Here is a 15085-nt window from a genome sequence, read left to right as displayed (position 1 = left end):
AAATTGATTGACTTTCATTAAATTTTATGAGACATGGTGCGAAGCCTGGGGGGAAAAAGATGCCTATTGTCTAAGATTAAAAAAGGAGAAAGAAGTATAAATGGCCTCAGGCTGACATTTTGAACATCAGCGCTCAATTGTTTCCCGGGTTTGGTCATGTGACGTTCGCAACGCGAGCCTGAAGACACGTTAACATCAATTTCCGTCGACAGCAGATGGATTAATCTGATTAATTCTTATTCAGTATATATTCACAGTATGCATATAAAACAAAGCCTGACCAAAATGAAGCGTAAGCTGTTTTTCTTTTTTTAAAATTGCAGCCTTTGCAATTTGAAAATTTAATCCTTCTACTTTGTACATTGCGTTCGATTTGAATTTATTTATTCAGTCCAGGAAGCCGGTTACTGATCTTGTATCCTTGACACTTTGGGGACATTTCTGTTCCTTTTGAGCCCTGGAAAAAAGTACCCAAAAAAAAAAAAGCCCAAGTAACGATTATTTATAGCTCACTTTTCCCAGGTAATGGCCACCAAATGCTTTACACGAACAAGCTCGGAATGCAAAGTAGCTGGCCGGAGACATAAGCATAAAAGAAGAGCGACAACAAACACATAAAAATGAGCCGACAGGAAAGCAGAAAACAATTACGTGACGGCTCATGATAAAAACGTACGCTGTCCTCCAGCGCCGATCATCGGCTAACGTCTCAAAGTAATTTTGGATTTATTATATATATTTTTTGATTGGCACGGGAAAGAGCAATGGCCACGTACTCGCTGCAAATCAACTGTTACCTCGAAGTCCAATTATCAGCACCATTAACTTCAGCACCTTGAGGGACTCGGTCCAACTGTACTCTTTTATTTTGTTGCCGCGTCTACCTTTTGTTGCTTGAGAACAAACGGCGGAGTCAATAATTAGCCCTTTAGGGAATCGAAGTGCACCTTGTACATTGAAGAGGTTGACTCCTTCATGTTCTGCTGGTGTCACCATCACCCGCTACATCGCCAACGATCCCGATACCATTCAGTCTGCCGATAACACGATTCACAGCCTAATACGATGCAAATACGATTCCTTCCCGTCTCTACAAATAAATAATTCACTTCAATTGTGAAATGATTCCGTCTAATTACGATACGATTCACCAAAATTAAGATGAACTCTAAATCCGACACTTTGGTTACGATTGATTCACTCCAAATAAATACGATGATAATACGATTCAGTCCAAATACGACAGGATTCACACCAAATAGGAAATGATTCACTCCGAGTGCAAGACGAGTCATTCAATCATGATACGATTCATTTCGAAATGACCGTGTTCAGTGTGGAGAGGATTCACTCCAATAACAACCTAATAAGATTTTTGTTAGTTGACGTGTGCCAGATGAAGAGACTCGCGTGACAAATGATGGCCGCATTAGCGAGTAATAAGAGCGAGGGCCTTTAATAACAGTTGCACATGACAGAAAATCATTTTGTAATGACATTTGAAGCCTTTAAAATGATATCAAGGCCATGGCATAGTGGACAATTACGACGACGCATTGATGCGTGTCGGTTTTTTTTTCTCCCCCCCCCCCTTCCCCTCCGAGGCTCTTTTGCATATCGGCGAGCTTCAGGAAAAGATTTAATAACGACATTACTGCGCTCAAAGTTCAATTTTCAGTTCAATTTCACATCGATTTGGCGCGCGTGCGTGAAGGTGAATCACCTTGAGGAAACGGCCGAGGTGCATCTTCCTCTCACGCTCTCTCTCTTTTTTTTTTCCTCTCTCGATCGCCCCGCGGCGGTGCGAGGGAACGCTGTCCTCGGAGATTCCAATCTGACGGCACAACACAGACACTTCCAGTAATAGCAGGAAGCTGTAGACGATGGTTATAGATTTCAGGGGCTCTCAGGTGCATTAGGCCGTATCTCGGCTTCCCCACAAGGCCACTTAATGCCCCGGCCTGCGATGCAGGGAAAGAGGCGGGCCGGGCCAGGCCGGGCCGGGCCGGCCCGCCGACCGGCTGGCTGGCTGACTGGCGTGCATGTGCAGCTATGAACAAAAGAAAAAAAAAAAAATCAATTAAGACGTTTATCAATGGCAGGCCGGTCGATGCGCATAAATAAGAGAGTCATTCGTCATGGGAGCTTTCTAAAATCAAGGGCGACCAGACTTTAACAATCAAGACATGAGTCATGTGTTCACAAATTGGACCTTGATTCTAAACAAAAGGTGGAGGATTTTTTTTTTTTTTCCTGAAACTCTTATCTTTATTCTCCACAGAAAGTCTATTGGAATTAGTAGTGGGGAGAGTGGATGGGAGTGGGGGGGGGGGGGTGTCAGGTACTTGTGTCATAACATGAAAGCAAAGAGCAATACTCTAGAGGACTCACCTCTGATTCACACACACTCACTGCGGGCAAGGACAAACCGCATGGGACGCACGCATGAAGTATAGTGATTCACACACGTGCGCCGCTCAACGAAGTCCACACACACACACACACATATGCACTCCAAGCGCCGTAACGTCGTCGTATGACACAAGCGTGAGCTAATTAATCACGTCCTGTATTAATTGCAATTCAAATCAGTTGCCATGGGAACCCTCTGGGATGTTCAGGCGGCGGACTTCCAGTGAATCTTACGGACGAGGACCGAGGGGGAGCCATTCACATCGTCTTACAATGATTCAGCTGGCTGCGTTTTACATTGCCCCCCCCCCTTTTGAGTTGCCCGAGGTGAACTTCAATTTCGGTCATAGAGAGACGCGCAGAAGCGGAAAATGCTAGTCTGATGACATTGACATTTGAGGCAAGAATGCCTTGCTCGGAAGACAAAGGTGTACCTGTTGTTGTGTTTTTTGATGCATTCAAAATGACAAAATACATCATTTGGTTTGCCCCATTTATGCACAATGCAAGGAAATGTTCTTAATGGCCCCTCTGCTTAATAAACGATTGGGAGAATGCCTGCTGGAATTCGTGGTAGTCGTCCACCGCCGGCGCATTGCTAGTTTTCGCTGGCGGAATGCTTATTCAGGGATAATTTTGTGAATCCATGCGGATGCTCATGCGTTATTATACGGGAAGCTCAGGTGAAAGCTGGACGTGGTGAATTAACAATGCCGAGGTGTGTGCGTCCGCACGCCGGTCGGTGTGCGTGTGGCTCGCCAGTTGTCATGGTTGCAGCGTTTATCACCTCGTTCCGCCGACATAGAGGCCCAGGGGCACGTGTGATTGGCTTCAGACCAACAGACAGACAGACTCGGGCGAGGGAGTGTGAGTGAGTGAGTGAGTGAGTGAGTGAGTGAGTGAGTGAGTGAGTGAGTGAGTGAGTGAGTGAGTGAGTGAGTGAGTGAGTGAGTGAGTGAGTGAGTGAGTGAGTGAGTGAGTGAGTGAGTGAGTGAGGGGGAGGACATATTGGCACAGAGGAAGGCTTAAATGCCAACACGCTGCGCTGGGGGAGGAGGCGGTGGAAGGGCGTTGGACAAATGTCAACGTCGGGCCTCTTCATGATCGTGTAGCCCGGGCCCGGGTCCAAGCGTGAAACCAAAGTTGATTTTTGCCGTCTATTGTTTGAATGCCTCATATTGACGGATAGCGAAGCGGAATTTAGTCACTGATAAATGCGGAGAGAGTTTCTTACTCTGTGCACAATTAGGCTGTTCCACAATCAAATCAGCTGGCCATGCATCCTTTGACCCCAAAAAAAGAAATCGTTTCAATGCATATTTTAATGAGGAAATATAGCACTCTATAATTGTATACAATTATTATGAAAGAGTTCAAAATGTTTTCAATTTTTTTTCCCCTATATCTTGTTCTTTTGCTATAGTGACCTTCTTCACTCATTCATCTTCAGCTGAGTCCACTGAGACACTTCCTGGTTGTGAGGCTGAAAAGCCCTCACATGGCAAATCCAGCCAATCACATCGCACTACAGTGACCCAGGAACTTCTCAGCCAATCACAGCACGGCTTGCCGCGTACTTGGAGCGGGGGCTGGCCCTAATAGTAAACACAGAGGCTAACAGCGTATGTTTGCTTTTAAACTTCCAAACGGCAGCCAGTTAACGATTCATTGGACTCAAACTTTCAGTTGTGTAAAGAGCGGATGTTCGCCGTCGACTCCTTTGACGGGCTTGCCTGTTATGTTTGCGTGTATCTTGTAAACTAGAGAGTCGCCAGGGTGCGATGTTTTTTTTAGCTGACATCCAGCTGAATAGGCGAAAGCACCAGAGCGTGTGTGAATAGACTCATTGTGCGGCTGCTGCCTGCCTGTCTGGTTTAGTGTGTATGTCAGTGTGTGTGTGGCCTCGGCATCCTTTTCTCTTCGGTGTCGTTTATGCCACACGCACTCTCCGTCATCGCTGCCTGCTGGCTGACACGCTGCGTGGACGGGCAGTAGGACATTACCGGCGACAGCGAGCTGTCCGCTTGGCTACGGCCGCCGCTCGCTTTTGTCTGCCCACGGCGGTGACCGTAAAACAAAAACAACAACAAAAAGTCCCCACTATGCCCCAGACTGGCAAATCGAAAAACGCACCACCGGCGTCGGACTCTCTGCGTCCTCAAATGGGGCCCCCGGCTGGGGATCCAGAGGGTCTCCGGGATGATGAGGGGGACTCTGGACAGGACAACCAAGGAGACGCGGACATCATAAAATCTCCAAGTGATACCAAACAGTACAGGTACGGATCTAGTTTCCCTCCCTTACTGTCTGAATTTTAAATGTGAGCTGACCAGGGGCGGCGCAACACCGGGGGGCTTACAGCCCCGTCAAAAATTTGTGTAGCCCCAGTTAAGTCAGCATTATATTTATTGCCGATTCGTACATACGGACCCAGCTCCACTTTTCAGATGTAACTCACCTGAATTATTCTCCGCCTTTTCAGGTACATTATGCTGGACAACGGGCTGCGTGCTCTGCTCATCTCGGACTTCAGCTACCCGCTCGTGTCAGAAGACGACGACGACGAGGAGGAAGAAGAGGAGGAGGAAGGTGGTGAAGAGGAGGAGGAGGAGGAAGAGGAAGATGACTCCAGTGATGAAACCAAGGAGGAGTCGGATGAAGGCGGCGACGAGGACGATGACCGGCAGGGGAGGAAGAAGAGAGGGAATGCAGAGAAGCAGGTACACGCATGGCGATGGTGTCCATTTGAAGCTAAAAATATTTTCTAGTCCACTATTACAGTTTTGAACTTGACCAGCCCCGGGAGGGCGCTGCAAGCACAGCAGGATTGGAATCCCTGGTGTAAAGCGGCCCATCACACAAAGTCACCCATGCTAACTGTATTAGCGTGTGTGTGTGTCAGTCTGCAGCCGCCCTGTGTGTCGGAGTGGGCAGCTTCAGTGATCCCGCTGACCTCCCTGGCCTTGCCCACTTTCTGGAACACAGTGAGTAATTACAGTAATTACAGTGAAAGGATGGGGGGGGTTGCGTGCGTGTGTTGAGTTGAGTTAGCTCTCAAAGGTTAATTCACTGAAGTCTTTTACATGCTCACCCATCACCGATTAAATTTGAGTGTAGCGCCCTCCGTACATGTTTGGACCTGCAAGTTGGACGGGATAAAAACAAAGAAGCGGCGCTTGTTAAACGCCCTCCGGAAGTTTCTCCGACACTGCAATTAATGAGTTTGACGCCTTTTCCCTTGTGGTTGTTTTTCAAATATAATACTCATACCCTTGTTGACTTCAAATACAACTTTGGAAGAAAATTGCGGTAAAAATCGGGATTCGCCTGCAGCGGTGGTTCCCGACATTTTTATTTTTTATTTTTTTTATCTTGTTGCTGTGAGTATAATAAATAATTAGATTTTGTTTGGGTCACTCATATCTCAAGGCACATTTTAAGATGGAATATTAGCGCAATAATGTGTCGCGATAAATGCGGAGCGCTCCCATCTTTTGTCTCTGAGAGAAATCGTTTGTCTCATTCACTGATGGGCTTGTCGAAAATCTTTTGATGGCCAATCCCAACTCACGCTGGCCATAAAAACCGTCAGCGGATGTTTACGGCCGTCTTTAGAGCCGGCTTTCGGGAAGCCAGTCGGGACTGGCTATTAAAATTTCCCCGCCATCCGCACGAAACAAAATTGAGCCCACAAAGAGAGAAGCTTATCTTTTGACATTTTTCTGAAACATGTCCTTTTGTTTCCCCGCTGGCTCGCTCTGCGCCAGTGGTTTCCATGGGCAGCGAGAAGTACCCCTCGGAAAACGGCTTTGATGCCTTTCTCAAGAAACACGGCGGCAGCGACAACGCCTCCACCGACTGCGAGAGGACCGTCTTCCAGTTTGACGTGCAGAGGAGAAGCTTCAAAGAGGCGCTCGACAGGTGAGAGCGGATCAGAGGTGCTTTTGTTGTGCGCCGGAGCAGCGTGGCTGAGTGGGATAACATTTTAAGCAGCCAAACGGGAAGACCAAGATGAAGTGCGGAGTGATTAAAAACACAGCCGCCTGACTTTTCCGCATCAGCGGGAGGCAGTCAGCGCTGCTCTTCAGCTCTGGGCCTGATTAAGAAAGCGGCAGAAGTGCCGGGATTTGATCGATCTGACGCAACAGACGTGCATAATTATCGCCGTTGGACAAACTTTGTTTGCCGCGCAGACAAGTTGCAGACGAAAGAAGAAGTTAGATTGCAGGTTCTGATGCTCCGTTTTCTTTTTTTTTTTTTAAAGAGGTTCATCATCCTTTCATTTTTAGGTGGGCTCAGTTCTTCATCTGCCCCCTGATGATCCGAGACGCTATAGACAGGGAGGTGGAGGCCGTCGACAGCGGTGAGTCCGCCCACGTTCGGATTCCATCCCGAGAGCGCCGTCGTCTTTCTTGAGTCTTTCCCTCTGCCGCCCGTCAGAATACCAGCTGGCCAAGCCGTCCGATTCGCACAGGAAGGAGATGCTCTTTGGCAGTCTGGCCAAGCCGGGACACCCCATGGGCAAGTTCTGCTGGGGTGAGTTGGCGGGAGATGTTCACCATGTCCTCTAGGGGGCGTGGCAGTTTGTTGATTTGGAGTGATGTCACCAGGGAACGCCCAAACTCTGAAGCAAGAGCCGAAGAAGAAGAACATCAACATCTACGAGCGGCTACGAGAATTTTGGGAGAGACACTACTCTGCGCATTACATGACCCTAGCTGTCCAGTCCAGAGGTACGCAAGGCAGTATATGGAAGAAGGGAGTCTGCGCCGTTGTGGGAAGCGACGCAGCTCATTTCCGTTAAATTCAGCGAAGAGAGAGAGGTGACGCGGGCAATCTTGACCAAAGCCGTTTTGTATGATGAAGGATCCGCTTTGCAGTGATCCACATGTGGAGTCAGTCAACAACCGTCTGGCGAGCAGATTGACAGAACTCTTTAACAAGCAATCCGGTGATTAATTGACTCCTAATGAAGCCGCAAAGCTCTAATGAGGAGCCGCTCCACGTGTCCGTCTCCGGCCGAGTGTGGCTAATTATTCGCAGCTCGCCTCGGGTCGCCGCCTTCATACCGGTGATGTCATCGTCGGGTCTTGGCGCGCCCTTGCAGGAAATATCAACCGCCTCATTAACAGCTGCCGAGGAGTCCGATGATGCCTCGTGTTAATATGCAAGCCCTGTTTTTCCCAAGATCACTTTTTCCCCTCATCTTTATTTTTTTTTTACATTTAACAATATTTGCATTATTCCTGTGGAGCCTTATGCAATTTAATGTTGGGGGGAAAAAAATATATAAAATAATACAAAGCTATTTGATAGCAGCGAAAATAAGGCAAGTCCCAGAAGGGAGAACAAAAAAAACCAACATTGTTTGTTATCGTCTCTTATTGTCATTTGCTGTTTCCACAAGTGCATTGGGGGAAAAAACTCAAATCAAAAATAGTAGAAAAATGTCTACAGAATGAGCTAACTCTAAGGCTATGTTCTTTTTTTCCACCGGCCACAGTTTAAACAGATTACAATTTATTTTCTATGGGAACAAATAAAAATGCTTAAATTCTTGTAATCGTGCACCCGCAGAGAAACTGGACACGCTGGAGATGTGGGTGCGAGAGATCTTCAGCAAGGTGCCCAACAAGTGAGTGGAGATCATCTCTACGCCTTCCTTTCGTTTTTTTTTTTTTTTTTAATTGTATTATAGCTTATGTCCTGATTCCTGTTGATGTCCGTAGTGGCCTTCCCAAGCCGGACTTCTCCGACATGCGGGACCCCTTTGATATGTCATCTTTCAACAAACTATACAGAGGTACACAATCATATATGTGACAATTTGCTGTTGGGCACTACCCCGTGGTTGTTTTTGTGTTGCCCGCAGTCGTCCCCGTTCGGAAGGTGCATTCGTTGAACATCACCTGGGCGCTGCCGCCTCAAGAAAAGCACTACAGGTGAGGCTTTGAAAGTTGGCTTAAGAACGGCCCTGCAAGCATATTGTAGCCTACAATGGCAAATGTAGTTGACATGCTAACGGTTAGCATCGATAGTTGCAGTATGAGACTTGAACACCAATGGTGGAGAAACGCATGTAGACAGACAATATGACAATATTAGTACAAGGACTATTTTTCATTTTTCTCCGCAAGCTTTTTTTATTTTACATCATATATTTTCCTATTGGTACTGCAGTGACTCAAGGCGCTAAAGGGGACTGACGTTTTTTTTTTCCCCTCCCAACACATGAACCTTTTTGCCGTGGCAAAGACCCAAATCTAACAAGAGGCTTACATCAATAGAATGCAACACCCCCGTCGTCTTGAGAGGGATTCGATTTTCTCGTCCTAACAATGTTTTTCTTTTGGCAGAGTGAAGCCTCTTCACTACATATCGTGGCTGATTGGCCACGAAGGTCCAGGAAGTATCCTCTCCATGCTTAGGAGGAAGTGAGTACTTTCTCTTTGCTTTTCCCGTGTGCAGAAACCGCAATTTAAAGGTCTTCAATTTACCAAAGGGACACAAACTGGTTTTTTTTTTGTGTGTGTAAGAGAGCTTCTCGGGGCTCTTGTTACTAAGTGGCCAAGCCATTCAGCTCAGATAAACAAAAAAAAAATAATTGCAAAAGGCCTCTCTCAGTCATCTCACAATACAAAGCGGCCCTCCAATAAACACGTGGACAGCACTCAGCGGCTCGGATGGAACGTTCCAGACCGCTTTGTTTCCCGCGCTTGATGAATGACGACAGCGGGCGACTTGGAGAGCGCTCAAAGCCCGTCGAGTGCTTTGCTGTGTTAAGTGGGGTGCGGCGTAAAGTGGCCCCTCAGTGCTTATTTGGGCCCGGGAGGCAATGAAGCCTCGTGTCCTTTTCATCCCTCCGGATTTTCACTCGGCCGTTTATTTTGCGTCGCAGTTTGCGATCAAAACGAGCATCTTGCGATCGAGCGTAGAATTTGCTGACGCTCGGACGTGCGCGACGGCAGGTGCTGGGCCCTGGATCTGTTCGGAGGAAACAGCGAAAGCGGCTTTGATCAGAACACCACCTACTCCATCTTCTCCATCTCCATCACGCTCACTGACGAAGGTTTCCAGAACTTCTACCAGGTAAACGTCCAAGCCAACCCACCTTCTTCTATTTTGATCCGGTATTTGCCTCATTGATAGATACAAACAAGGTTATTTCAGGGAAGAGTAGTGCTGTCAGTTGCCACGGTAACGCTGGCTAAGCAGGCAGCCATGCAGCGAGAGAGCCGGGGTTTTTTTTTTGTTTTTTTTGTAGGACTGTCTTATTGGAAAATAACTGGTCTTGAAGTGTTGCCGCGGCCTCAAGCACACCGTTGACATCAAACATGTAGAACTCAATAATATGTCTTTTGATTTGAATTCCTGCAGGTGGTCCACCTGGTGTTCCAATATCTCAAGATGCTTCAGATCCTCGGCCCTCAGAAAAGGCACAAACAGAAAAACAAAAATTGTCCTTTTTGATTGAAATTTTTTGGGGAACATTTCTCGTTCCTCTAAATGTCTTTTTATCACACGTTCAGGATATACGAAGAAATTCAGAAGATCGAGGCCAACGAGTTTCGCTATCAGGAAGAGGTAGGAGGCCCGCGTCAGTCGAGCGCCGCCTGCTCCGCGCCGTTCCCTTATCGCTCTTCTCCCTTTTTATAGAGCGACCCTATCGAATACGTGGAGGACATCTGCGAGAACATGCAGCTGTTCCCCAAGGAGGACTTGCTGACGGGAGACCAGCTGATGTTTGACTTCAGCCCCGAGGTGTCGACTCTGCGCTTACTGTCGCTACATGGGCAATTATCAACGATTGCTCTGTCCCTACGCACATAATATCGCACATTCAAGAAGTTCATTTCAGCCATGAAGTCAAGAAGCTTCATTGTTCCCCACCTCCCCTCTATTGTGTCAGTCATTCCTTTGTGTGTTTATGTGACGCAGATTGCTTTGTGTGGAAAGATGTGAGCTTGCATACCCCCCACCCCTCCTCCTCTCTCTCTTCTTTCCCTTAGTGAGATTGTTCCTGCATAAAGAAACACATTTGGACAGTGACAGAAGGAAATGTGTTGCCTGCGTGCGTCTGCGTGTGTGTGCGCAGGTGATTGGTGCAGCGCTGTCCCTGCTCACCCCCGAGAAAGCCAACCTGATGCTGTTGTCGCCAGAACACGAGGGCCGCTGTCCCCTCAGGGAGAAGTGGTTTGGAACACAATACAGCGTGGAGGGCGAGTGTCTTGTTAGTGTCTGTGTGTGTGCGTCCGTCTCTGTGTGTGTGTTTTTGTGTAGATGGAGTATTTGACAAGTACACTATTGTGTCATAAAGTAAATTACACTACATTTTATTGTTTGATGTAGAGTCAGGCCACTTATCTCGGTCACTTCAATGACACGATTTTGCTTTCGCAGACATCCAAGCGGAGTGGATGGAACGCTGGACGGCAAATTTGGAGCTGAGCGGCGAGCTTTGCCTTCCCGCCGAGAACAAGTTCATCGGTGAGTCAAGCAAATTGAGGCGCGTCGGACTACACGGGCATTTTGGAACATCCTGCGGCAGTTTTACTTGTCGCCTCGCAATCGGCGCTAGCCAATCAATCAATCCCGTCATGGCCGCCTGGTGATAATCACACCGAGCGCATCTTCTAATGGCGCAATTGTTGACAATGTGTCATAAGAATTGGCGTCCATTTTGGAAATGCTAGATGCTAATTATTTGACCGCAAGGGATTTTTCTCTGAGGAAATTGCCGTTTGTAATGTAGCAAGTAAGCGGTTGAACAATAGCGATCCGTCAGTCATTGGAACGTTCCCCGGTTAATAATCAAGACTCTGATAGAGGTGTTATTGCTGCGGCTTTAATTGGCAAAGTTCTCCTTTATGTTGCTAAGCTCCAATTCAGGCGGGGCCCGCCGCGCTAATCACACGGGGAGCATATTAGCATTCAACCCCTCTCCCTTATCTCTGATATAATTCCAACATAATTATGTCTCTGTCTTTCAACTTTTTTTATATATTTTTTTTTTACATGGAAACAGGGTTTGTTTTTTTTCAATGAAACAAGCTCAGTTTATATATTGACTGTTTTTTTGTTTTTTTAAGTCATCACAATATGTCAGCCTTCTGTTTTGTTTCACCGACGCTAAAAACAACAACTGGTACCGCTAGCAAATTAAAATCCTTCCTGTGAGAGAAAAAACAATAATGGCAGTCTGTCTATTTTCTTCCCTTCATTAGTATACAAAGTATGACGTCTTATTCTTTAGAAACTAAATCTCAAAATGAAGCATCAATTTATTTATTTATTTTTATTCCCCAGCCTCTAACTTCACCCTCAAGCCTTCCGACTGCCCCGACACAGAATTCCCCGTGCGCATCACCAAGAGCGACAGAGGCTGCCTTTGGTACAAGAAGGATAACAAATTCAAAACTCTCAAAGGTGCGTTTTGTCGAGGGATGACGGAATTTCCCAAAGTGGATTCTGATAACAATTCTTCCCGTGGTCTTGGGCAGCCTACATCAGATTTCATCTCATCTCTCCTGTCATCCAGCAGTCGGCTAAAACGTAAGTGCAGTCACCTCGACCGATTTCCTTTTCTGGCAATCATTGCTTCCCTGCCTTGCAGCGTGGTGCTCTTCGACCTGCTGGTCAACATCCTGGGCCACAATCTGGCCGAGCCCGCATATGAGGCCGAGGTGGCCCAGCTGGAGTATAAACTAGTGGCGGGCGAGCACGGGCTGGTGATCAAGGTCAAAGGATTTGACGACAAATTGCCTGTGAGTAAAGTAATGCCACCATTCACCACTAGTTGGCAGATTTACAGCAATCTAATCCAACAGCGGTCATTAGAAGTGTACCTAATAGAGTGGCTGTGAGTGAGCACCACTTTTTTGTTGACTTTCCTCAACCTATGTGCTGTAGCTGCTGTTCCGCCTGATCATCGACCACCTGGCTAGCTTCAAGGCCCCTCCAGACGTCTTCAGCATGTTCTCGGAGCAGCTGAAGAAAACCTACTTCAACATCCTCATCAAGCCTTCCAAGCTTAACAAGTCAGTCAAAGCTTTACATGTTCAGTCTTATGCTGCCCTCTAGTGGCGCGAATGTGTGGCAAAGATGTTCGCTTCTTCCAGGGATGTGCGCTTGCTGATTTTGGAGCACGGCCGCTGGTCCATGGTGGAGAAGTACCAGACGCTCATGGCCGGCCTGAGCAGCGACGAGCTGGCGGATTTCAGCCGACGACTCAAGGCCGAACTGTACGCCGAGGGCCTGGTGCAGGGCAACTTCAGCAGTGAAGTGAGGGCCACGGTTTTTAGTTTCATTTGTATTCAATCAATTGAGTTTCGAAAATAGTAAGAGATGGACATTTGATGTTCTCCGGTATCAGTTTGATGTCAGGCGTTGGTAACTTGGTGCTTATCCACTTTTGTGTTTGCACCGCAGGAGTCGCGAGGCTTCCTGGAGTACGTGACAGAGTGAGTGAGCTTCCACCACTTTGCCACACTCACTGTCGTTTGCATTCGCCTCACGTGAGGAATCCATCATCTGCTCCTTCATGTCGTCCTCACTCCAGCCATACTTTCATCCCTCCTCCATCTCCTCTTCCATAGCAAGCTGCAGTTCTCCAAATTGCCAGTAGAGGTGCCAGTGATGTTCCGAGTGGTGGAGCTGCCGAGGCAGCATCACATCTGTAAAGTCAAGTCTCTGAACAAGGGAGACGCCAACTCCGAGGTCACAGTCTACTACCAGGTACACACATAAAAAAATTATTTGGTAACTGTTTAGGAATAATATTTTTAAAGGATTAATATTAATCATCTGTTTTCATATGGTAGTCTGGATCCAAAGACTTGAAGGAGCATACGCTGGTGGAACTCTTAGTGGTGAGCCATACTTGGATTCTTTTTCATAATCATTGTGCTTGTTCAATTTGTTTCAGATTTTCATTCATTTCCTGCCATTTAAAAAAAAGTGTAAAAAAGACTAAAGTAATACTTGTGCTGCTTTTTTTTTTTTTTCAGATGCTGATGGAGGAGCCTTGTTTTGACTTCCTTCGTACCAAAGAGACACTTGGGTGTGACCTTTTATCCTTTTTGTAAACTTTGTGGAACATGCCTTTAAGCATCTCACCCGTTTTCTTATTTTCTTGTCCATTTTTTTTTTCTCCCGGGCTATGCAGGTACCACGTCTACCCAGCCTGCAGGAACACTTCGGGCGTTCTAGGTTTCTCCATCACAGTGCAAACGCAGGCTTCCAAGTTCAAGTGAGTCTGCAACGCATCGCTAATCGCTTTTGCCTTTTGAAAATTGCATTGCGATGTCGATTGGAATACCAAAAAGACATTTCACGCAAATTGTAAACAATGTGCTCTCAGTACGGAGCTGGCCGACTTAAAAATTGAAGAGTTCCTCGTTTCATTTGGAGAGACGCTCGGCGCGCTGACTGACGAGGCCTTCCACGCTCAGGTGTGTGTGTGTGAGTCAGAATGGAATGAATCATTCCTGCCCACAAAGCCTCCCCTTTCCCTGATGTGTGTCTCTTCCATTCCATGTGTGTGTGTGTGTTGCAGGTGAGCACTCTGATGAAGCTGAAGGAGTGTGACGACACACACTTGGGCGAGGAGGTGGACAGAAACTGGAGCGAGGTGGTCACAAAGCAATACGTGTTTGACCGACTCAACAGAGAGGTGACACACGCACACAACGGCCCACTCGATACAGCGGATGAGCGTCTTTTTCCATTTCCCTCTGCGATCAGATCAAGGCCTTGAAGCAAATGAGCCGCAGCGAGCTGCTCACCTGGTTCCGCGACCATCGAGGAACCGACAGCCGCAAACTCAGCGTCCACGTACGCCACTTTCCTGCTTCCTCATCGCTCGCCAGGCACAATGACGCTTTTGTTTCCGCCGGACAGGTGGTGGGCTTCGGCGTCAAGGAGGGCGACGACCAGAACAATGACGATGGCCGGGGACTCCCCGCCCAGGGCAGCTCGGCTTACGGCGAAGTGTCCAGGCTCTCCTTCCTGACGCCCTCGGCCAAGATGGCGGGCGCCACCGCCATCTTGGACATCAATGCGTTCATTCAAAAGTTGGCCCTTTTTCCCTATCACAGGAGTCACTAATCGGCTGACCTGCTCCTTGCTGTGAAATGAAGCGTGCAAAGGAATACTTTCAGTGATGAGTGTAGTAGTTTGACTCAATAAAAGAATCACCTCTGCACATTTGAACCTACTCTTTAGATTTCCTCAATGGGTATTTGTGTGTGCACAATGGGGTGCATCATCTAATGTCCAATTTTCCATCTAGCCCACCTTTTGAATTGCTCTGCAATGCTATCTTAGCCACAGGGATTTTTTTTTTTTCTCCTCATCACCCACAGTGAATATTTTGTGTAAGCATTCAACCACCAGGTGGCACCCTTTAACCATAACAGACAGACTTATCGTTTGGCTTCAAAATGTCTTCTTGTTGCTAATTGTACAAATTGTAGATCTCTCATCACAATGTTATACTGTGTTCCCCCAAGCGACTCCTTTTAGATTTTAATGTTCATTCCAACTGACTTACTGATGCCTCTTGAGATTTAAAGTGGTATTGCGCTCGGGGAAATTAACATTTTCATAGTCGGTCTTTATCTGGATTGGAGACGACATTGGCCATATTTTTCGTACGTATGGTTTGTTTTATCAA

At 47.1% G+C, this 15085-nt stretch overlaps 1 protein-coding gene across 1 annotated transcript; it reads left to right on the top strand.

Moving 5' to 3' along the window:
- The first annotated feature begins 3974 nt into the window (after positions 1-3974).
- Positions 3975-14622, top strand: LOC119116052 (nardilysin-like). Its single transcript, XM_037241155.1, has 31 exons — positions 3975-4690; positions 4895-5132; positions 5315-5396; positions 6180-6333; positions 6702-6775; positions 6853-6948; positions 7023-7145; positions 7990-8047; positions 8142-8215; positions 8285-8354; positions 8769-8846; positions 9381-9501; positions 9790-9848; positions 9942-9996; positions 10069-10173; positions 10508-10631; positions 10813-10899; positions 11719-11838; positions 11913-11964; positions 12026-12176; positions 12322-12449; positions 12531-12693; positions 12841-12872; positions 13008-13146; positions 13233-13280; positions 13419-13471; positions 13577-13660; positions 13772-13862; positions 13967-14083; positions 14155-14244; positions 14311-14622. Exons 1-31 carry the CDS (start codon positions 4296-4298, stop codon positions 14515-14517), a joined length of 3468 nt encoding a protein of 1155 aa, XP_037097050.1. The 5' UTR covers positions 3975-4295; the 3' UTR covers positions 14518-14622.
- The last annotated feature ends 463 nt before the right edge of the window (positions 14623-15085 follow it).

Source organism: Syngnathus acus, chromosome 22 (assembly GCF_901709675.1).
Source record: "Syngnathus acus chromosome 22, fSynAcu1.2, whole genome shotgun sequence".
NCBI lineage: Eukaryota > Metazoa > Chordata > Actinopteri > Syngnathiformes > Syngnathidae > Syngnathus > Syngnathus acus.
Note: the sequence above shows the minus strand (reverse complement) of the source record. Positions and strands in the feature narration are given on the sequence as shown.

Excerpts from the sequence above, each read along its gene's own strand:
- LOC119116052 (XM_037241155.1), top strand. The coding sequence starts at position 4,296 with ATGTCAGTGTGTGTGTGGCCTCGGCATCCTTTTCTCTTCGGTGTCGTT. Across the intron at positions 5,133-5,314 it reads GAGGGAATGCAGAGAAGCAG|TCTGCAGCCGCCCTGTGTGT; the intron begins GTACACGCATGG and ends TGTGTGTGTCAG. Across the intron at positions 12,450-12,530 it reads AAGCCTTCCAAGCTTAACAA|GGATGTGCGCTTGCTGATTT; the intron begins GTCAGTCAAAGC and ends CGCTTCTTCCAG.